At 34.6% G+C, this 22,659-nt stretch overlaps 5 protein-coding genes across 7 annotated transcripts; 2 read left to right on the top strand and 3 right to left on the bottom strand.

The window, feature by feature from the left end:
• Positions 1–334: 334 nt before the first annotated feature.
• Positions 335–4,212, bottom strand: LOC131625280 (large ribosomal subunit protein uL3m-like). Its single transcript, XM_058896163.1, has 6 exons — positions 4,072–4,212; positions 3,574–3,873; positions 3,154–3,363; positions 1,430–1,534; positions 1,167–1,280; positions 335–792 (listed from the first exon to the last, which is right to left on the bottom strand). The coding sequence occupies exons 2-6, from the start codon at positions 3,859–3,861 to the stop codon at positions 619–621; spliced, it is 891 nt and encodes a 296-aa protein (XP_058752146.1). The 5' UTR covers positions 3,862–3,873; positions 4,072–4,212; the 3' UTR covers positions 335–618.
• Positions 4,213–5,255: 1,043 nt separating this feature from the next.
• LOC131625262 (protein MAIN-LIKE 1-like) lies at positions 5,256–6,505 on the top strand. The gene is made up of 2 exons (XM_058896142.1): positions 5,256–5,711; positions 5,843–6,505. Exons 1-2 carry the CDS (start codon positions 5,256–5,258, stop codon positions 6,503–6,505), a joined length of 1,119 nt encoding a protein of 372 aa, XP_058752125.1.
• Positions 6,506–7,430: 925 nt separating this feature from the next.
• On the bottom strand, positions 7,431–9,452 carry LOC131625261 (uncharacterized). Its single transcript, XM_058896141.1, has 3 exons — positions 8,977–9,452; positions 7,723–8,896; positions 7,431–7,589 (listed from the first exon to the last, which is right to left on the bottom strand). Exons 1-3 carry the CDS (start codon positions 9,450–9,452, stop codon positions 7,431–7,433), a joined length of 1,809 nt encoding a protein of 602 aa, XP_058752124.1.
• Positions 9,453–9,477: 25 nt separating this feature from the next.
• LOC131625260 (putative protein FAR1-RELATED SEQUENCE 10) lies at positions 9,478–10,218 on the bottom strand. Its single transcript, XM_058896140.1, has one exon. It carries the CDS (start codon positions 10,216–10,218, stop codon positions 9,478–9,480), a length of 741 nt encoding a protein of 246 aa, XP_058752123.1.
• An 8,591-nt stretch (positions 10,219–18,809) lies between these two features.
• On the top strand, positions 18,810–22,444 carry LOC131625279 (carbonic anhydrase, chloroplastic). Of its 3 annotated transcripts, none has more exons than XM_058896161.1 (10): positions 18,810–19,074; positions 19,990–20,048; positions 20,438–20,590; positions 20,689–20,737; positions 20,842–20,958; positions 21,184–21,237; positions 21,348–21,433; positions 21,576–21,681; positions 21,853–22,011; positions 22,250–22,444. In XM_058896161.1, the coding sequence occupies exons 1-10, from the start codon at positions 18,874–18,876 to the stop codon at positions 22,286–22,288; spliced, it is 1,023 nt and encodes a 340-aa protein (XP_058752144.1). In that variant the 5' UTR covers positions 18,810–18,873; the 3' UTR covers positions 22,289–22,444. The 3 variants fall into 3 exon arrangements, 2 of the variants coding, with proteins under 2 accessions (XP_058752144.1, XP_058752145.1); XR_009290788.1 differs by having other exon boundaries at positions 18,811–19,074; positions 21,853–22,075; XM_058896162.1 differs by having other exon boundaries at positions 18,811–19,074; positions 21,853–22,056.
• The last annotated feature ends 215 nt before the right edge of the window (positions 22,445–22,659 follow it).

Raw genomic sequence — 22,659 nt, 5'->3', positions numbered from 1 at the left:
AATGAGGGAATCCATTCTTGAACCGAATAAATTTGAAAAAAAATATAGAAAACAACATGAATAATAACAGTTCCCCCCGATTGAGAGTATAGCTGATATTAGAGATTGTTTGTTCACAAATTTGTCCATCATTTCAAATTATGATCCTTCAAATGCCAATTCTATTTTCTATGTTCATCTCAGTAGTCACATTTTCTTGCTAGCTAGAATCATCTCATCAAGTAATGCTGAACACAGTAATATGTCATAAAAGAAAATTAGCCTACAAACATTTCTTCAGAAAATTGTTCATTAAAACTATCATAATCTGAATAGATAGATATAGTAACATTGGTTAAGACACTGCAAAAAGGTAACAATTAAATTAAAATAAAGTATCAGCCAGTCACTAATTCCAAGTCTCAACACTTATTTGTGGGATTTCAAAACAAACCGTTGTTGAATGTCACAAGAAACCCTAGAACATAGCCAGTGAAGGACTAAGTGAAAAATAATCTTTGGAATGGTGGTTCTTCAAATTTCTCATTTTTGCCATCTATATTCAAATAAAAGAACATAATTGATTACATGAAGAAAACTCTAGTAGTAGCATCAAAAACCCATTTATTTGAACTATCTTTAATCAGTAATCAGAAATGGATCCACATCCCCAAGATCAGCAATCAAAGGCTTCATATCATCTGTATCTTCACCTTCTGGCACAAAGTAAGTTGGGAAAGGAAGTATAGATGTGTCAGGTTTTTCATAGACAGCGTCTTTTATAAAAACAAAGTTCCCGGTAGCTCCTGGGACCTGTGTTGTGCACATCATATAAAGAGAAATAAGCGTTCGGCGATAAAGCCAATATTCAAAATATTTTGGTCAGTTAATGAATAATTGAGCTACTAAAATAAATAGATATAGGTCAGTTACTTATCCATGGTCCAACATTGTTCTCTTAATGATATTAGGCCCCAAATTCTAGATACACAAAATTGTTTGGCCCATACAAGTTTCTATAGTAGTAGTGTGGATTCAATTTTAATAAAACTTTAAAATCATTCATGATCAATCTTGGTTAGTATTTTTTGGTCTTAACCCTTCGGTCCCCGTAAAAAATGAACCACAGTAATTTGTAGTTCAGGCAAAAGTAAGTAAATTAATGTGAATAATATAAAAACAATTACCTGGCCTTTCACCCACATCAAATTTCTTGCTGGATCAATTTTGTAGACCCATACATTTTTTACTGTTCTTTGCTTCCCACCCATTCTCCCAGGCATCTTTTTACCTTTAATAACCTGAACAGTGAGGAAAAAGTATATTATCATAACTATAGGAGAGAAACATATATGTAAAGAAAATAATTAAAGAAAATTATACAGACTTAATTTTAAATATTTTAAATATATACAAAAACAGAAAGCTAATATAAAGGACTCCATCTGACCCTTCCAGGAGAATCATGTTGTCCTGTAGAACCCATGGTTCTATGTGCTTTAGAATTCCCATGGGATGCTGAACCTCCCTTAAATCCATACCTCTTCATTACACCCTGGAAACAGAAAAGATAATTTAAATTAACATTTGAGTAAATGAAAACCAATGTTAATATCATGTTATAGCCTGATTTACTCAATGGAAGAATTCAACATGAGATGGAGAAATTTCCGCAGTCACACATGAAATATAGATAAAATAAGAAACAGAATCAATTAAATTCTACTAATCTACAAGTTGGTTCCCATGTGTATGGTCCAGTCTACAATTTGTTGTGGAGAAGTCCGGCTCCTTTTAAAGTTTATGTGTTTTGTGGGCAACTTCTTAACAACCGGCTACCTAAGAGAGACAATTTGTTTCAAAGGAATATTTTAAACTAATCTGATAATTTGTCATGTGTGATGTGTGGAAGAATGGAAGGACTGGCAGAGCATCTCTTCTTGCATCGTGTTTTTGCAACCGAAGTTTGGAACAAAGTGTTATTATGGGTAGGCTTTGTTTATGTTCCTCAAGTCGATTTTCTTCCTCTTCGCAATCAAGTGGGTAAGTTTATGAGCAAAGAGAAAGTAAGAAAAGACCTGACTTCTATCTGGCAGGGGGTTCTTTGGCTAACTTAGAAAGAACGAAATAATCAGATATTTGATAATAAACAGGAGGATACTGTTTCAATTTCAGAGAAAATTAAGGCTCGCACTTGGAGGTGGTTTCTCCGGAAAGTAGCGAAGGAACCTTGTTCTTCTGTATGAGGGACCCCTTGGTACTTAGTTGTGTTACTAATCAATTCCATGCTGTTTGGTATGTAGGCAAGGGAGGATTAGAGTAAGGGTTTTTAAGCTGTGTGGCAGTTTTGGTTTCTATTGCACTATATTGCTTCCGGCCTATGGTGTTAGTAGCTTTTGGCGTGGTGTCTTGTTATTGCAAGTTTAACATTTGTTTGTGGTTCTAGGCATATCTTTCTTGTCAAGCTTTTTATGTGTTTGCCTTGTCTTAGCTGCTAGTGCACATGCTCGTGCTAGTGCTCATTTGCTGATCATAAAAAATAAAAAGAAACAATAAACTACCCACTAGATAGGATGCAAATCAACACTTTGCCTTTCAATTTTCCAGAGAGGTCAAGTAAAACAGGACAAGAGAAACAAATAAAGCGGTACTGTTACCTGAACTGGTAAATGCAAGGTGAAGGTTAAAACTACTGAACACTAATGATGGTTCACATTTAAATAAATTGTGAAACAAACAATTGGACATATAAATAATGCCACATTACACATGTTTAAACTTGTCTACTTATTATTCTATCATCAGGACTCTAAAGAGTGGCAGCTTATTATTGTTGCTGACCAATTGGACGTGCATAGAAACACTTTAAACCCCAGTATAATTTATGCAACCAACCGGACCTAACATAAAAGCAATCCTCTGCAGGTAACTCGTTTTAATCCTAAGGATACAAATTTAATAAATTTTTCAACAAAATTACAACTAATCATGTCAACAAGCAAACAAACAAAGAACACCGTGCATTCAACTGAACTACTATTATATAGATACATGCAGTTCTACGTTCAAGCATAAACATGTACACATCCATACTCAACGTAACAAATAAATTATTTATTATTTATAAGCAAAAGATGATGACCAGTATGTAGCATGAGGGGAAGAGAAAAACACCTGAAAACCTTTTCCTTTAGTAATTCCCGCAATATCAACATACTGGCCAGGAACAAAGTGACGAACATTAAGCGATGTACCAACAGGAAGAAGTGCATCCTCTGTCACTCTAAACTCTATAAGCTTCCTCTTCATTGGAACTCCTTGAGCCCTAAAATGACCCACTTCAGGCTTTGTCAAATGTTTCTCCTTCTTCTGTCCACAACCAATCTAACTAAAACAAAGTATCAAACATGTCTATAATTAGATATACATTGAACTTTATATACATTTATACATATAAGACATATCAAGTTACTCCTGAAGTAACTCCGAGTTGAATTACACCTAATAACTCACAAATCATTATAAACATTGAATTATCAAACAGTTCTCGTTTGGTACGAATAGCTAGGCATTAAATTCGAATGCAAAACGCACCTGGAGAGAACAATAGCCTTCTTTCTCGGGAGTTTTAACCTGAGAGACAATGTTATCATCAACCCAAAGTATAGAAATGGGAATTCTAGCACCCCATTTATCCCAAAGTGCAGTCATTCCACATTTTACAGCTATAACACCGGTTCGTTGCGAATGTGGTGTCATTACACTAGGTTTTGCTTCAATCGTCCGTAAAGTCTCGACATCGGAACTAAAATATCGCAGCGACGGCGGCGCCACGGAGAAATGGCGTAAGCGAGTAACAACGCCTCTTGAAAATGCCAACATGGCAAACTAAACCTGTATATATGGCATCAAACAAACCTAACAATCAAAAATAGCTACAAGGGATAGATACATATTGCGTAATTTCGTTGTTCGTATGATTAGGAGAAGATGTACAAGATGAAATTGAGCAAATCTAAGAGGAGAATGATAAGTATAAAGTTCAAATTGATATGAATTAGGGAAATGGAATAGAGATGAATGGTGATTAACCTGTGATGAAGAACGAATAGGAGGTTGAGAAGTGGAAATCTTGAAGGAAGGTGATGGAAAGGGTGAGCGTGCGGCTGGGAGGTGCGGACCGTCAACGGCGGCTCACTGGCTCACTGGCTTAGTCTTGTCGTAATTTGTGAAAGAATGGAAGAAACCCTTTGGATATGGGCCTGGGTCTGGGCCGGGTTACTTATTAGAGGGTCCAATAGACAGAAAATTTTACTTCCTACCCCTACATTTGCGCTTCTACCCCAACAATCATATTTTTTTGGACGAAATTACCCTTCCATAAATAGGAAATTTTTTTCTCATTTTTCACTTTTTACTGATCTTGAACAAACACTCTCCTTTTATCTGTACGAAACACAAATCGGAACCCTTCTGAAAACTCTTCCGGTTCATTAACTTTCCAAACCGGAACACATTTGGTAAGTGGTCCGGTTCGCAAAAATATTTCACGGAACACTTTTGGTTTCTGTTCCGGTGCGTTCGCTTCCAAACCGGAACACAATTTGGAACTCTTCCGGTTTGTTGCCTATGATACCTGAACGCTTTTGAAATCTGTTCCGGTTTGTTTTCATCTCCACCGGAAGCCTTTTGAAAATTGTTCCGGTTTAGCTCAGTTGCAAACCGGAACCCTTTTTGGAACTGTTCCGGTTTAGTTTTTTTTGAATTTTTTTTTTAAAATTTTTTTTTTAATTTTTTTTCCAGGAAAATGCGTACACTTGGACCAGACGGGAGACCACATACCCGCCGCCGCCGCGACGAAGCTGGTTCCTCTAACCCACCACCACAGCCAGTTGGATATCCTGGTGGACCATCAGATTTATCTTTACTTGTTCGATATCAAGACCATGTTGCTCGCCGGTTATGGTACGGAGAGGTAAGTAAAAATTATTTGATATATTTTAAATAGAATTTATTATTATATCTTCTAATGTGGTTTTTTTATTTATTTTCAGGAAAGAGGCTCTAAAAAGGAGCTTAAAGTTGCTGGGCACGGGACGAAGCTCCAGGAGAGAGTGCCTCAGCAGCTCCCACCTGAGATTGAGGCTATCGTGACTGGGTCAGGTCTGGCTTCTCTTCAGAGAACTAGCCTGACCAAGATAGACGTTAATCTCGTCTCAGCATTTGTGGAGAGGTGGCATGTTGAGACTTCGTCATTTCACATGTCATTTGGTGAAATGACGATTACTTTAGATGATGTTGCGTGCCTGCTCCATTTGCCTATCAATGGTATGTTCTGGTATCCTGATGAGCATGTCACAGAGCAGGTGGTTGTTGATCTTGGCTGTGAGTTATTGGGAGTGGATAGACATGCCATGGCTGTACATGTGCGTTCTTGCAGGGGAGCTTATTACTCACTGCAGTGGCTGTATGACAAATTCGTGCAGTACCGTGCTGCTGGTAGTTGGACTTACGCGACCAGGGCATATCTGATGATGTTGGTAGGTTCTACCATTTTTGCGGATAAGACATTTACCCTGGTTGAGGCCCGATATTTGCTATTGTTTAGAGATCTACGTGGGCTTGGTTCATACAGTTGGGCATCAGCGGCACTGGCCACTCTTTATCGCCACCTTGGGGATGCATCTATGTTTAGTTGCAAGCAGCTCGGTGGATATCCTACTCTTCTACAGGTATTTATGTTATTTTTAATTAATTATATGTTTATTCATATATTATAATTTATATTATTTAATATATATATATATATATATATATATAAACATTGGTATTAATGAATATCATTTAATTTATTTGTTAACAGTGTTGGATACATGAGTACTTTCCTACTCTGGGAAGGAAAGGAGAAAATTGGCGGTCAGACAACGTAAGGCTTCCGAGGGCGTTGAGATGGTTCTACAGACAGGGGGCCATCAAGGTGGATGCATATAGACCGATATTGGATCAGCTGACACCTACAGACGTCATATGGCGTCCATTCGAGGATCATCGACCTCATATTGCTTTTAACGAGCTATCTTTATACAGAGGTTTCCTTGTTTGGGGTGACATACATGTGCCGTACTTACCCGATAGGTGTCTTCGCCAGTTTGGTATTCACCAGTATATCCCGCCTGCACCTCCTGCTGATACGCTCAACAACGATGCGATTGCTGTGGAGTGGATTGGTTATCACCAGAGCGTGGCAGATGTGATTAGAGGTACGGAGGCGGTGGGATACCCTCATGAGACGGTGGATGGATATTTAGAGTGGTATTACCGTGTGTCTCATCCTCAGGTTGTGCCGCCCCCACCTAGTGAGCGTAGAGAGGTTCCAGTTCCTGTCTTTGATGCAGGACCAGCTGATCCAGATTGGGCTCGTGCCTCCACACTGGTTCGCCGTTATCTCCGGCAGGTAGAGGCCGACGAGGATGATGTCGCGTATGCTGACTTATTTGAGGTGTTGCGCATCGCCGATGAGCATTGACTATGTTATATTTTATTTTAGATATTACATTTTGGATTATTTTATGGTACATTCTCGATTATATTTTGGATTATATTGTATTCTATAGTTGATTTTAGTCTTTTGTTTTATTCTATATTTTATTGTATATTTTGGATTATATTTTATTCTATAGTTTATATTATTTGGATAAGATATTCTTTGGATAAGATATTATGTGGATAAGATATTATGTGGTCCAGGTTGTGCGGATAAGATTGCCCTCATGGCCTATAAATAGGACCTCCTAGTGTTGACACAAAATATCATATTTTTCAGAATGTCTCTTGGTAATTTTATGGTTGACACAATTGTTTTCTATACTGGAACTAAGGAACCCATGAAGCTTTCAATACCTAACGATTGCGGGAGACTCGCGTCACTTAAAAGTTGGGTGAAAGAAGAGTTGCCAGAAACTGATAACCGAGTGGTGACTAAAATCTGGTATCGTGAAAATTGGAACATGGATGTTGATGGAAGGATAAGTTATAATATTGTGGAGTTGAAATGTGATGGTGATATGAAAGACATGTGGAAATCACACCGCCGTAAGATAACAAAGGGACCCATCGAGTTTGAGGTAAACCTAACAAGGTCTGCTGAGGATGTTCTGAAGATGCTGGTGCGCCCAGAATCGTCTGCAAGAGTCTAATGCTTTAATGTTTTATGTTATTGTTATCATGTTTTATGTTATTGTTATCATGTTCTATGTTTTAATGTTCTATGTTATTGTTATCATGTTTTAATATTCTATGTTATTGTTATCATGTTTTAATGTTCTATATTCAATGTTATAATAATTTAGTGTTTTTTTGTAAATAAAATAAAAACTTCTAAGATGTAAATAAAATAACTCAATCTAAGACGTTTTTAGCTAAAATATTACATATAAATTAAAGTCACTTAATTAATCTATATTAACACGTGATGGTAACATAGGCGTAAGATGGTGCCAATGTTGAAGACGTCCAGCAAATCCTAACATCCAAGATGTCGCCACTTGATGACGAAACTTCATCCAATCTAGCGTGACGGGTGGCAGCGGGAAGCCTTCTTTCATATTAACCTGATTTCATGACATAAAAATAATTAACAAAGTAATTAAATAAGTAATTATATAAGTAATTAAATAAGTAATTAAATAAGTAATTATATAAGTAATTATATAAGTAATTAAATAAAATATATATAAAGGTTACCCGAAGATAATGATTCCTGTTGACAAGGCCAATGCAATATGTAGGAGCACTTGGAGAAAATGTTGTTGTCATAGGAAAAAAGGTCAAGCAAGGGTTACCAAGCAGCACAAGAATAATGTTATACCGATTCGCTATCAAATAACCCATCTCTGGTAGTGTCAACCATTTCTCCGGTGGTTGAAAACCAACATGATCTATCAACAATCCATTTCTCACTTCGGATAAACTTAGACCGAACAATCTCTCATATAAGTCCTTCTTTTCTCTTAATTCCATGTCCAAGTCACGACGAACCATTGCCCAACCATCCTCACTATACCCATGCCACGACGCAATGGCTCTAAATCCACAATTACCATCTGCTACAACATTAACAATCTCGGTAATATATGGCCTAATATGACAAGGAAACTGAAGAGTGAAATCCTCATCCTTTGCTTGTGATTGCTTCTTTGATTGTGATTGCTTCCTGGAAGTTTGTGATGCTTGCGATTGTTTTTGTGAAGATTGAGACGCCTGATCAGCATACTCAAAACCTGAAGGATCCCTATAAACATCATACCCAACTGGTTTCTTCCCTTTCCTCTTCACTCCGCCTTTAGTTTTTATTTTCTCAGGTGGTGGACACAATGAAGTTGTTGTGGGATATGCAATTTCACAAACCCTACTTTTCAATGCTCTTTTTCCAACAACATCTAGTGATTTAAACCTTCTCCACAATTCATCAATTGCATTACTCATATCCACCTCCGAACCAGCTTCCTCATCTAAAGGCAAGTCACCTTCCATAGATAGTATCCTCCATTGAAGATGAACATTTTCTATTTGTAATGGGATTCCAACAACAATCGATCTTCCCATCTCACAAGCACAAGGTAGCCCATAACTTGTTCTCATAGTACAACCACATTTTTCCCTACTATTTAACACATAATCAAGCCTCGATAACTCTTCTGCAATGCGTCTTAAAGCAGCTCTCGATACTGAACCACGCAAATTATCATAAAATGGACTAATGTGTGCGTGCTCAACCTCATAAAAACTTTTTTGAAACGAAGCTCGAATGTTACCTATTTGGATTTTTAGGTTAGAATTCATAGCTTCCCAAACTTTGACCATGTCACCAAGGCTGTTTCCTATCATCTGCTTTAGCTTCCAATGTGCAGATTCAACCCTAAAATAAACAAAGAAGGTATAAAAAAATAATATTCCAAAAATTAATACTAAATAAATATTTTAAGAATTATGACATACCGATTTGTCGTGGTGTTACCAAAATGAAGCACTAGATTAATCCATGCGCCTACAAATCTTTGCCTATGTGGGATCAACCAAGTGTTCTTCACGTAATCGAGGAAGTCAGTACAAGCAAAGCATGCTTGTTCAAGATACTGCAACCGTACACCATACTCAACCTCATTACTAGCCCATACAACATCTTTCCACAATGTGCCTATCGTCTCTTGCATGTCTTTCATCACATATTCCTTGCATTTCATCCCAACATTTTTGTTAATATGAAAACGACATAGCAAGTTATACGTCGTAGGAAAAACAACTTCAACTGCTTTCATTAAAGCAAGATCTCTATCCGTCAAAATCACTTGTGGAACCACATATTTCTTCACAAACAATTGCTTCAGCTTATCCAAGACCCAAATATAACTCTCTGTCTGCTCACACTCCATATAAGCAAATGCAACCGCAAATGTCAACTCGGTCGATGTCATACCAACTATTTCAAACAGAGGTTGTCTATATTTTGTTGGTCTTATAAGTGGCGTCCATAATCAAGACAGTAGGAAAAAGATTCAGCAACTTTACCGAATCTGGATGAGCCCAAAAAATATCTCTCACAACTTCACAATCATCCTGTTTCCTACTCCAATAAACATAGTTCGCCTCCTCTATAAGCTTAAGCAAATGTTGTATCTCACTTCTTGGACCTCTTATCCCCGCTTCAATCACACTTTTATGCTTGTATATTTGCGTGATCCGAGTGACGTTCTCAGGATCTCGCTCTTGCAAGGAAGTCAATATGTGTCTAGGCGGAACATGTCTCTTTGTCAAATCAGCAACATGCTGCTTCTCATCTGTTGTCAACCTACCAACAAATGAATGGCCTTCTAATCTATCTGGTAAACCATGATTATGAACTCCACATTTTACATCAACCTTCCATCCAGACCCATCTTTTGCCGGAGTCGATCTGATTTTGAATGGACATCCACATCTCTTAGTAGCACTTTGAGTCTCACTTTTATCCTTATATTTTCCACCTTTATCGCACGCAAATATAATTTTGTTACTTCTTCCTCTTTTGCCTGTTTCAGTGTCTGAACGCGTTATGATAACAGTCACTTTATTGTTGATTCCGGTCTCTTTAACCCAGCGGATAACTTCTTCCCGTGTGACAAATCTCTGTGAAGTTGTGAAAACATCAGTGGTATCTATAGCTGTCTCTTTTTTCCGACAAATTTGGAGCGGAACTTCCATACCTAAAAAAAAAACCACAAATTTAAAAATGCAAAATGCGTTCCGGAACAGTTTTCCAATCTGTTCCGGTTTGATATCAAGTTCACCGGATCACTTTTCAAAACTGTTTCGGTTTGATTACAAATGCACCGGAATACTTTGCTTATCAGTTCCGGTTTGATTTTCGTATTACCGGAACAGTTTTAGAATGTTTTCCGGAAATAAAAAAAGTAAACCGGATGACATTCATAATGTGTTCCGGTTTGTTAATTTGTGAACCGGATGACTTACCAGAAGTGTTCCGAATGGAAGGTGCGTAGGGGTGCAGATTTGAATTTTTTTGACTTTTTAGATGAATGGTAAAAAGTAAAATGGTAAAATGGTTATTAACTATTGAGGGTAAAGTTGACATTTTTACAAAATTGTAGGGGTAGAAGGGCAATTGTAGGGGTAAGAAGTAAAATTTTCCAATAGACAATTCAGGAAAAATATTAATGATAATTAGGGGGAATTATTTTTCCCACCCTGAGTATTGCTCTCTCATTCTAGAGAAAAATCAAAATTATTCTTAGAGTTTGAAAATGTATATCCGGTCACACTTCATTCACATTCATTTTTGAGTCAGGCCCTAAAGCTATGTTAAAAAATAACGAAAATGCATTTTCGTATAACTTACGGAGATACATTTGTGAACATTATTTTAATCTAATAAGCGCTAGAGTCTCTTCTCCTTTCTCACTTAAATTTTTTTCAAATTCTCAAAACTTCTTAACTCATAAACTCTCTTAACTCACAAACTCTCTTATCTCTTAAACTCTCAAACTCATCAGCTCACTTTCAAATTTCTACCATCAACATTCAATTTATCAAAGAACTCAACATCAAACTCACATTTGGTAAGTTTATTATTTCTCTATACTTTTTTATTTCTATATACATTTGTAGAAATTGAGTATTAGGTTATGTAATAGGTACTTTATATATGTTATTTAAATGAGAAATGTGTTTGATAGGTAGTTTAAATGATCAATGATTTTTTTTTGAATGTTGGATTTGACTGCATTTTTGCCATTTTTGTTAATCTCTAAGTTGCAGAACATTATGGAAATATATCTTTGGATCTTTTCAATGTTTTGATTTTTAGAATTCGAAGATGTATTTTTCGAATGTTTTATGTCTGCATTATTTGGCTACATCTCATTATGTTTCATTTGTATAATGCTTGTGTGGTTTATTTTTAAGTGTTATGGATGATAATCAAGATAGGTTGAGGCACAACTGAGTTGCGCAACATGCATCGGTTCGAGGAAAAGAGCTTGATCATCGCATGCACCGGTCAGTTCTAGTTTGGTTGATGCGGAGACGTCAACTTCTAGGGCTCATGCATCTCCTCCTTCTTCTTCCCGTAGGAGGCGGGTGTCGCCTCCTAATGGCCCGGAAGCCCCACCGGTATATATTGAGGCACCCAGTGCATCGCAGGCACCTGAGAAGACACCTTAGGGGTTTGGAGGAGGCTCGTACAATTTATCGTTGCTGCCTCTATATCCAAACAACGCTGACAGACATACGTAGAGCGGATAGATAAAATTGAATTGTATCCATTCTTTGGAATTCTTGGAAACACATTTGTTATAATATTCCATATTTCTGACGGTGGTTTATTTTTCTACAGGACTGTCATTACAAGTTTTTCGTAGCCTACTAAATAGTGATTTCCAGATGCGATGAAGCCATCTGGGCTGTGAGACTTTGGGCATGATTGGTTATGTTACAATAAAATATGGTATGGTTTATGCATTTGGAGAGAGATGGAACTCAATTACGTCATCTTTTCATCTTTTCCATGGTGAGATGTCCATCACACTGGACAATGTCTCATGCCTTTTGCATCTTCCAATCAAGGGGGGATTTTTCGACCACAACAAGATTATCAAAGATAAGGTAGTGGTTATGATGGTGGACTATTTGGAAGCAGACCCAGAAGATGTCTTGCATGAATTAGAATCCACTCGAAGGTGTCATCCTAGGTTTTGATTCCTAGAAACGTTGAAGCACAACAATTTCAAGAGCAGGTTATGTAGCATTGAGCATACACATTGAGAGCGTACTTGTTGTACTTGGTTCGTATGTACATTCTAATGTACAAGAGTACCACTTATGTTGGATGTGGATTACTTGAGATACTTTGTTGAGTTTGAGCGGATCAATGAGTATAATTTGGGGGACGCTTGTTTGGTTTACCTATACTCCAAGTTAGATTAAGGTTGTATATGAAAGACCAAAATGATAAGAGGCAGCTGCACACTATTGATGGTAACATATTTACATCTGTTAGTATTTGTGTGTCATTTTCAGAACAATTATGCTACACCTTTACTAATACTTCCCGTGTATCATTTTCAGGTTTGGATCTTCCAACACTTCCCACGCATATTCGACTGATCACATGTTTCATCCTACACTAAGGATATGCCACGTGCTTCTGAATTTACCCACTCAGAGGGAAGCAAGGAACGGAGCCCTTTAGAGTGTATCTTGACTGCTTAGTAGTAGAAAATATACACTTTCAGGTATATGTAAATCATCGTGAGACGTTTTTGTTAGATGACATAGCTTTCTACTTTGGATGGTTGGCTTGCGAGTAACTTTTGATGTATCCACATCTTTTTGAGCGCGTCATGCAACAATTCAGCCACGTGTAGTTTATTCCCATAGAACCCTCTGATTATGCTCATCCCGCTATGGGACGCGGGGATATGGATGACATGTATAATGTCTTTCTTAATCATATGGTACTAGATAAGGCATAAAGTACCATAGCTCCTAACAACTGGAGTGTTGCATACGGCTACATCCAGTGGTATTTCAGGGTGTCACATTCTTATATGAAATTGGATGCTCTAGGAGATTCACCTAAGTCGATTCATTAGAAGATACTAGAGGAGGAGCATGCAAGGACACATCATATGGCTTGCGTTTCCCAAATTGAGCCAAACTCAGAATATCATTGGAGATATTTCTAAGGGATTTATAACTTGACACTCCCTTCGAAAGGTATGTAATCATATGGCTTGTGTTTCCTAAATTGAGCCAAATTAAGTTTATGAGGACCTCTCTTGAGAAATATTCTTGTTTGGTTCTTGAGGTTAGCCTGCCAAAACTTATGTTTAGTTATTGAGATCAACCGATAAAATTATTTATTTTGTTTGTGATCTGACCCTATTAAAAGCTCCATTTGGCTCGTGAGCTTAGACTATCAAAACTCTATTTTTTAAGGGAATCACCCTGTACAAAATCTCTCAGTCGTTTGTAAGAAGGTTTGCCGGCATAATTTGTAAAAGCTAAAGATATTATTTTGGTGGAACTCTCAAGGAGAAATTCTCGAGGAGATGAGTAAACCGGTAGTAGAAAATTTATAAATCCTGGTGTAATTTTTCTAAACTCTACCTCTTTACTTTCACTCAATTATATTTCTTTCCTTTACAATTTTGTTCTTTCGTTTTCCGCTACTTTTATCTTTGTTCATCTACTATACTAACACAAACTATTTTTTAAAATAAGAAGTTATTAATTAATCCCAATTTATGAATATTGTAATTCCCCTCCCCCCTCTTGTGTTTGGAGTCACTTGTTCAAAAGGTTAGTGGCAAAAGGATTTCATAAAGTATAAGGTTATGATTCACATGTGCTAAAACTTGTAACCATCGGGTTGATTCTCACTCTTACCATCTAATACAATTAGAGCATTCAACTGTTGGATGTCAATAATATATTATTAAAAGTATACCTTGGTAGAGAATTTTACATGGAACAACAAGGGTTTTTGGTTGGGAATTCAAATCTAATGTGCAATCTCAAAAAATATCTTTATGACATCAAACAAGCCCCTAGATAGTGGTTTGAAATACTTTAGGATGCTTTTCTTCATCTAGGTTTTAAGGCTAGAAAATATAACCCCTCATTATTTACCTTGTCTCAAGACAAGCATGTAGTCTACCTAATGGTTTATGTTGATAATATCGTCACCACAAGTAGCTCAGTGTCTTTAATTCAATAACTCACTACTAAACTTAACACTACATCATCTCTCAATAATTTAGGTGATTTGAACTTCTTTCTTGCATAGAGGTTTGTAAGAACTCCTATGGTACACTACTTCTTTCCACTCTTTCATTCTCTCTCTCTCTCTCTCTCTCTCTCTCTCTCTCTCTCTCTCTCTCTCTCTCTCTCTCTCTCTCTCTCTCTCTCTCTCTCTCTCTCTCTCTCTCTCTCTCTCTCTCTCTCTCTCTCTCTCTCTCTCTCTCTCTCTCTCTCTCTCTCTCTCTCTCTCTCTCTCTCTCTCTCTCTCTCTCTTTCTTTCTTTCTTTCTTTCTTTATCCAAATACATAAAGAACCTGCTCATACATACTAATATAGTTGAATACAAAATTATTTTCACTCTTAAGAAGTTTACTTGTGGACTTAACAAGACAAGATCCAACTTATTACTTGATCCCTTTATTTACACTACTGTATTTGAAGCCTAGCCACATGCGACATTGACTAGGCCAGAGATCTCTTATGCATTTAACAAGGTGTGTCAATTTATGTCTAGCCTTATTGCGGCTTATTGTGTTAAGTTCAAAAGAAAATGTAGGTATCTCAAAGAAAACCATTGAACATGGATTATTTTTTCATCCCATTTCTTTCAATACACCTGTTTCTTTGAACTCCTTTAATGATGTTGATTAGACAACTGATCTTGATGAAAAAAGAAGCATATCAGCAGCTACAATTTCTTTTGTTCCTAACTTGGTCTTATGGTGGTCTAAAAAAATACTTGTTATAGCTCGATCCATCACTGAAGCTGAATATTTGAAGTTTGTCACATGTATTAACTGACATCCTATGGATTTAAACTCTCTTTAAATAATCATACATTCTGATGCAACCCTTCCTAGTGCTATGTGACAATTTGTTAGTTGTGTTATTGACCCAAAACCTTATCTTACATGCCCCGACTATGCACAAGGAGACTGAGTTGTTTTTTATGACAGAGAAAGTTATTACATAACAACTCTTCGAAGTCCATGTCCCAAGATCAAGTAAGTGATCTAAGATGTGCTCACTAAACCTTAATCGTCCTCAAAGTTTCTATGACCCAGGGACAAGTTGAAGTTGTTTCATAAGTTTAATGTGACTGGCCATGTTTCGTAGTCAAGCCCCCCATTGAGCTATATGAGACATATTACAATATCGTTTGTACATGTTTCATCTGTTCATATAGGTTGTCATATGTACATGTGTAATGTAGCATGTTATCATCTTTACTTGTGTATTGTAAAATGAATAATGCATTCTTAGAGTTATTCTTTCAATAATTGAAAGTTATCAAAAATTTGTAGTTACAACTTGTTATAGGAAATTTTTTATTAAACATTATAAGTGCACTATTGTAACTGATTTTGAAATAGTTAAAAATCAGTTTAACAAAACTTTTATCAATTCTACATTATCATTCTCTATAATATTGTCGGTTGAGCCTTAGAACTATGTTTCTTTTAGGTGTTAAGTTCGAATCCCTTAGGTGTCAATAATTTTTGTGTAGAATCAGTCTATGCATAATTTTGCTCATATTTCATTTAAGATTGGTCAGTTCTTAGATTGAATACTGAATTTTAAAAAATAAATAATTACCACCTATTTAATTCTTAAAAACTCAAGGGATTAGTCTCTAGCACAGTTGCGCGCGAAAGATATAAGATTTATATAAAAAAAATCTAGACATTTAAAAAAAATTAAAATAAGTGTTTACCAAAAAAATATGTCAACAAAATGAAATCTCAATATGGCAACATAATTACACATGTGGCAATATTACATACTATATTTCAACATAATTTTAACTACACTTGCATAGGTATTCAAGATACCATAAAAAGGACAAAAGAATGTTGACATAACCTCACCATAATGCAAACTGAATGTTGTCATCAAAATCAAATGCACTTTTGCAATTCTATAGTATAACAACCCTAGTTGTTCATCACACATTACAAAATCCAACACCAAATTTTTATTCTTTGCTAACTCAAATCTTTCCACCAATCTCTTCAGAAACCAAAATCTTCCATTAGCTAGATGATTCAATTTAATATTAATCTTTTCAATTTGGTTTGCTTCTTGATTATTACAATGGCAGAAAATCATTTCTGTTGTGGTAAATGGCCATTGATTTTGGCGCAGCCTTGTGTGAGAATGTATGTTTTTCTCTTTCTCTCTATTAGTTTAGTTTATTATATGCACAGTTTTCATGGGCATCAAAATCTACAAATTAGTTTACACAACACTTTACAATTGCGTTGCTAATTGTTTAAAATTTAAGTAGAAGCTTTGCATTTTATTGTCACAGTATGAAAATGTCACTAAATTTGTTCAATTTTAATTGTATACATAAGTCTGAAAACATGAAAAATTTCTCAAACTATTTACTAATATTTGCTGGATTATTAAAATTATAAATATGTGGATATCGGAAACAGCTTCTTTGTGAATATATAGGCCCAATACAAAACAAAACTGTCGGTAAAAATAAATCTGTGGCAACAAATAGATAAATATTTGATTTAGAGCCACAAAATGGAAGGTTCAAAGATAGGGTTTTATCTGTAATACTATCCATTGTTTTTCTGGTTCATCATATATGAACCATTGGTTACCAATTAATAGTTAGAAGATATTATTTCATTTTTTCAAATTTTAAGATTTTCTTAATTTTCTTCTTCGTGAATCTTAAGTGTGTGAACTTAATTAATTATATTCAACATTATTCTTTGTCCATTCTGAAAATTAGTTTTTTGAACTATAATAATTAATTTGATTGTTTTTTTGATAAAATTATTAGGAGAAAAATTATGCTGGTTAAAATGAATTTACAATAATGCTCAGTAGTTAGGTAATATAGTTGCTTATTTTTATTTTCTTGTGTAAGAGACTAGTAATGAAAATGATGGAATTATTACTTTTACAAGCATCATTATTTTTTCTCCAATAGATGCAATCTTTCTAATTTCAGTAATATTAAACTTGCTATAGGTTGACAAAAAGACATATTTGACATATTTGTGATTAACTCTATTGTAAAGAAAAAAAAAGTTGCAATGTTTAAGTTTAATGTAAAATAAAATGATTCTCCAAAAATTTTAAGTTTACGAGTTAAAATTTCAATCAAGACATAATATTTCCTTTTACTTGGTGAATTGTTGGATCATTTTGTATCAATCAGCCATATATGGTTGATGCATCATATGTCAGACAAGATGAACGTTAACCATATAAAAAATATAAAACGATCTAATTATTCACTAAGTAAAAGGAGATGTCAATTATTAGTATAAAAGAAATTATCCAATAAAGACCTTGAAATATTAAAGATAAGACAACATGTTGGCGATTTCTTTCATCTTTTCTTAAGAACCATTAAATGTGAACCTAGTGACATTGAGGTGAAAATCCATTTGCATCTCTAAAATATGTTAGATATAGTGTCTTGGATCACGCCCAACAAATATTCTAAGGCCGACTATCAGGTCCAGAGAAGCATCAATACTGATGGATCCAACCGATACACTTAAGTATGACGGAGAGAAAGCTGAGGTGGTGAGTACTAATTTTTTGTATGGCTGAAGAGGTGGTCGCATCATATATATATCATAGGAGGTGGTAGCATCACATATATGAATGTTATATTTTTTTCGAATCACTTGTAACCGTTGTTTTCAAGTCAACTCTAATTTAGATTAATAATATTTGTCGATAATATAATAAATCACTTAAAATAACAAAATATGAATATTTTTACAAATGAAAAATATTTTAAATATAATTAAATTTAGAATAACATGTAATAAATGGAATTAGTCCTCCTAACTTATGGCAAAACCAGAGAATATAAAACACACAGTTACTGCAACATAGGGCAACATACCATATGATTTGTCCCTTTCAACTTGAGAAAAAGTGGTTGCATTTTCACCTACGTGGCAAACCAACATTGATTGTATTATTTCATGACACACAAATTCAAAGGCTACAAGACAACCTTACCCTACATCATCAATAAACCTCTAAGGCTCTAACTACCTTGGAATTCACTACCACATATTTTTCTCTTCATATCTCAAATTCTCATAAAAATTAACGTGAGTCTCATAGATATTATCTACACACAGTTACACAATGGTAAGATCCATAAAAAATACAACAATGTATGCCTACCTCTCAAAAAAATAAATTTTAATAAATTCCAAAATATAACAATTAATTTTATTTATAAAAATTAGTGTCCTATATGTTGAATAGAATTACATCAAGTAGAAAAATAATAATAATAATAAATTTATTGTGTGAAAATAAGATGATATGTTTGGGAAGGTAAATATTGAATATAGAGAACAAAGGGTAAATGACAAGAACAATGTGATCCATAGAGACATTAAGGTTATGGTCATTCTTTTATGGTTAATCTCCAACATTCAAACCTCATCTAAAAAGATAGGAATGAAGCTTTCCTTGGCTTAGCTTTCATTTTCATTATCTACATTTGGTCACATTAAAATGGGGGTGCCCCAATTGGTCATGGAAGACACATCATACATTAGTATATAGCATTGTCATTTGATTCTTCATTGTATACCAATGTCTACCTCTTCAATAAACGGCTTTAGTCTTTCTTCTTTGTCCCCTGCCAAAACTTCTATCAAAAGAACTACATTGAGACCCTTGGTTTTTGCATCTCTTAACTCTTCTTCTTCATCTTCTTCTTCCTCGACTTTCCCTTCTCTTATTCAAGACAAGCCGGTTTTCGCTTCATCGTCTCCTATCATCACCCCAGTTTTGGTATATATATCAAATGATTAATACTCTTAAGAATTGAAATTGCTTATGTTATTCTATTTGCGATTTTACTTATGTTAATTTATTTCTTTTTAATGTCGTATTTGGATTGAAGTATCTCTTATATTCTCATGATAATACATTTCTCAACAACGTTGTTATTTCAGAGTTTCTATCATTTTATTTATTGTCTTTAAAACTTGTAAATTACCCAAAATTCTATTTGCATTTTGGATCAAAATGTGTTTAGTTGACATGCATTAATTATGGCAATTAGGTGATCATGTGCTTAAAAATCTAATAGTGTACACTTATGAGGTGAATTTGACTGCTACTTGTTTTATTAATTTGATTTTATAAAGTATAGTTTCACATGTAAAATTGGTAAGTTTAGTTAGGTTTAAGGGACAAATGTGGGGCACGTATTTATTCATGTATTGAACGTGTCATCAATCAGAACCATACAACTAATCAATTTTTATTAGAAAAAAAAATTATACCAAAAAATAAAAACTATATATTAGGTGAATTTGCATTGTATATGGACCAAGGAAGTGTGTTAGTTAAGTCATAAGTGGATTCTATAAAACAGCAAATTCAAACTACTATAGAAGAAAAGGTCCATTCACAACCATGATTTCCAAATTAATTTTTCTCAAACATTATACTACTATTTATTTACTTTATTTAATTGTAAATGTTATTATCCTTTTGTTACGAGAATTCTAAATATTATTGTCCTTTAGTATTCCATATTTTTCATATTTATCAAAGTGACACACTAAAAGTTGACTATGTGTTTATAATTATAGAAAATAAATAAGTTAATGTTCATTTCTCATTTATTTTCTAGAGTGAGTTATTCTTATTTGTTTCAACTAACACATATTTCTTTTATTATTTTTTTAATATTTTAAGAGAGAAGAAATGGGAAAGGGCTATGAAGAAGCTATTGAAGAGCTCCAAAAATTGTTGAGGTAAATCTCACACACTTTCTCCAATTAGAATATATAACTAATACTATTTAATATATAGTTTAAGTAGTTCAGAGTAAAAATAAAATATGGATTTTTGTCAAGTTTACTTTTAGAATTTATCACTCTACAAGAAATTTTTTTATCTTAAATTGACCTTAATAAAATAAATTCATGTATCTAAATCAAACTCTAAAATATACTATACCTCAAACACAAACACATATACCAGACACAATATTGACATTGACACGAATAATAATTTGAATAAATAAATAAATAAACCGAACATAATCACATGTGTCAGTATTTGTACAAACTTGTGTTGGACAACAAATATTCAGAGGTGTCGGTATTACAAAATATTTGATCGTATGATATTTCAAATATAGGGAGAAGACTGATCTGAAAGCCACAGCAGCTGAGAAGGTTGAGCAAATCACAGCTCAATTGGGAACAACATCATCCTCCGATGGCATTCCAAAATCTGAAGCCTCAGAAAGGATCAAAACTGGTTTCCTTCACTTCAAGAAAGAGAAATATGAGTCAGTAACTAAAACTTTACCTTTTATAATTAGTTATATCCTTAATTTCTTCTAGCTTAAGCTTTCTCATTCAATTTTATTATCATTTTCTTCCACAGCAAGAATCCAGCTTTGTATGGTGAACTTGCCAAAGGCCAGGCCCCTCCGGTATGTTGTGACCACAGCTCTATAGAACAAAACCCTTTAGAATTTAGATTTAGACCTTAGTTTTCTTGAAGCCTAACGTTCTCTTATTTTGTTTTCCTTTTCAGTATATGGTGTTTGCATGCTCAGACTCAAGAGTCTGCCCATCTCATGTGCTAGATTTCCAGCCAGGAGAAGCCTTTGTGGTCAGAAATGTTGCTAACTTGGTCCCACCATATGACCAGGTTTGTTTTTCAATCATAATCGGAACAAATGCATTTTTTTGAATTGTACGATACCAAGAAACGTGACACGACACTGGCACATGAACAAAAATTATAATTTTGAATAATGAAAATGACCGAATGTAATCGAATGAATCAATTAGACTTGATAACACATGTATACATAGATTTTCTTAATACAATTATACCAAAAGTAATATATTTGTTTTACTATGCTATATACAGGCAAAATTTGCTGGAACTGGTGCTGCAATTGAGTATGCAGTTCTGCATCTCAAGGTATATATTACATCATAAATGAACTGACTACACAAAATTTTATGTATAGTAAAAAATTTGATAAATTGAGAATAATTTTTAATCCAACAAATTTTAATTTTTTTTTATAGGTTTCCAACATTGTTGTCATTGGACACAGTGCTTGTGGTGGTATTAAGGGACTTTTGTCCTTTCCATTTGATGGAAACTACTCCACGTAAGTCTTTTTTTCTTTGCATCAACTATCTCTATAACAAAAGATGAAATAAAGTTATAAATTGTAACAAATAGGTCTTAAAGTCTAGGAAGAGAGAAATAGATAGTACTAATATATCTTTATCTTTTATTTTGTTGTGTAGTGATTTCATTGAGGAGTGGGTCAAAATTGGTTTACCTGCAAAGGCAAAGGTGAAATCACAACATGGAGATGCACCTTTTGGAGAGCTATGCACACACTGTGAGAAGGTATAATACATGAGTACAAACCACTCTACAAGCAGCAAACTTGATGAATATTTTCCAATATTTGTCTTATAGTTAACTTGTACATAATATTAAAAATTATGCTAACAACACACTTTTTTATCGCATAAACTTCATATAGATCTTACAAAGTTAAAATTGAACTATGTGCAGGAAGCTGTGAATGTTTCCCTTGGAAACCTTCTCACCTACCCATTTGTGAGAGAGGGATTGGTGAACAAGACATTGGCACTCAAGGGAGGATACTATGACTTTGTGAAAGGATCTTTTGAGCTTTGGGGACTTGAATTTGGCCTTTCATCCACTTTCTCCGTATGAACATCAACCATATATCAATGACCACATCTTGATTACTAAGTATTCTTCTCCCTAAAATGTACTATATAGTTACCCTTGTTATATATAATTATGAACTAAATTTCAAAAATAAATAAATGTAGATGGAAGCTATAAGCTATAATTATGAACTAAATTTCAAACACTCTATTATTACCTTTGTTATATATTTATGGTGTTTCACTTTCACCACTAAATTTTTTATGTTTGTTAGGTCAAAGATGTGGCCGCGATTCTACATTGGAAGCTATAATCTCGAGGTTAAAGGTCGTGTGTCTGCAATGAAGAAGCCTGTCTATTTTCATCATATGATATTTTATATATATGAGAATCTATGAACTTGTATTATGTATAATATATGATGTATCTCGTCTTAAATAAGAGTTTCGAATTCCTGTTGAGGCAAAAATTTCAATAGTTTGTTCAATCAGTATCTATCACATCATAATATAGTTGAAGCTACTATTTGTAGCTTCAGGTTTTCGCGGTGAGAGGCCATGCAATCGCGCAGTGGCGCGAGAAAAACATATTCAAACATAACGCTAAGAACTTGTGATATACCTAAGAGACTGCTAAATTTCCAGAAGTTGAAAAACAAAGCTAACCAACAGGAATTAAAGTAGA

The sequence above is a fragment of the Vicia villosa genome, unplaced genomic scaffold (genome assembly GCF_029867415.1).
Source record: "Vicia villosa cultivar HV-30 ecotype Madison, WI unplaced genomic scaffold, Vvil1.0 ctg.000197F_1_1, whole genome shotgun sequence".
NCBI classification, from domain to species: domain Eukaryota; kingdom Viridiplantae; phylum Streptophyta; class Magnoliopsida; order Fabales; family Fabaceae; genus Vicia; species Vicia villosa.
The sequence above is the reverse complement of the archived record's forward strand: the minus strand, read 5'-3'. Positions and strand labels throughout refer to the sequence as shown.

What these genes read in the sequence shown, in the direction of transcription:
- LOC131625280 (XM_058896163.1), bottom strand. Translation starts at nt 3,861, where the DNA reads ATGTTGGCATTTTCAAGAGGCGTTGTTACTCGCTTACGCCATTTCTCC. An exon ending in CTAAAGGAAAAGGTTTTCAG is followed by an intron (nt 1,535 to 3,153) that starts GTGTTTTTCTCT and finishes TTCTGTTTCCAG; the next exon opens with GGTGTAATGAAGAGGTATGG. An exon ending in AACATGATTCTCCTGGAAGG is followed by an intron (nt 1,281 to 1,429) that starts GTCAGATGGAGT and finishes CTCACTGTTCAG; the next exon opens with GTTATTAAAGGTAAAAAGAT.
- LOC131625262 (XM_058896142.1), top strand. Translation starts at nt 5,256, where the DNA reads ATGACGATTACTTTAGATGATGTTGCGTGCCTGCTCCATTTGCCTATC. An exon ending in GATATCCTACTCTTCTACAG is followed by an intron (nt 5,712 to 5,842) that starts GTATTTATGTTA and finishes ATTTGTTAACAG; the next exon opens with TGTTGGATACATGAGTACTT.
- LOC131625261 (XM_058896141.1), bottom strand. Translation starts at nt 9,452, where the DNA reads ATGACATCGACCGAGTTGACATTTGCGGTTGCATTTGCTTATATGGAG. An exon ending in GGTAACACCACGACAAATCG is followed by an intron (nt 8,897 to 8,976) that starts GTATGTCATAAT and finishes TGTTTATTTTAG; the next exon opens with GGTTGAATCTGCACATTGGA. An exon ending in ACAGGAATCATTATCTTCGG is followed by an intron (nt 7,590 to 7,722) that starts GTAACCTTTATA and finishes TCATGAAATCAG; the next exon opens with GTTAATATGAAAGAAGGCTT.
- LOC131625260 (XM_058896140.1), bottom strand. Translation starts at nt 10,218, where the DNA reads ATGGAAGTTCCGCTCCAAATTTGTCGGAAAAAAGAGACAGCTATAGAT.
- LOC131625279 (XM_058896161.1), top strand. Translation starts at nt 18,874, where the DNA reads ATGTCTACCTCTTCAATAAACGGCTTTAGTCTTTCTTCTTTGTCCCCT. An exon ending in GAGCTCCAAAAATTGTTGAG is followed by an intron (nt 20,049 to 20,437) that starts GTAAATCTCACA and finishes TTTCAAATATAG; the next exon opens with GGAGAAGACTGATCTGAAAG. An exon ending in GCCTTTCATCCACTTTCTCC is followed by an intron (nt 22,012 to 22,249) that starts GTATGAACATCA and finishes TATGTTTGTTAG; the next exon opens with GTCAAAGATGTGGCCGCGAT.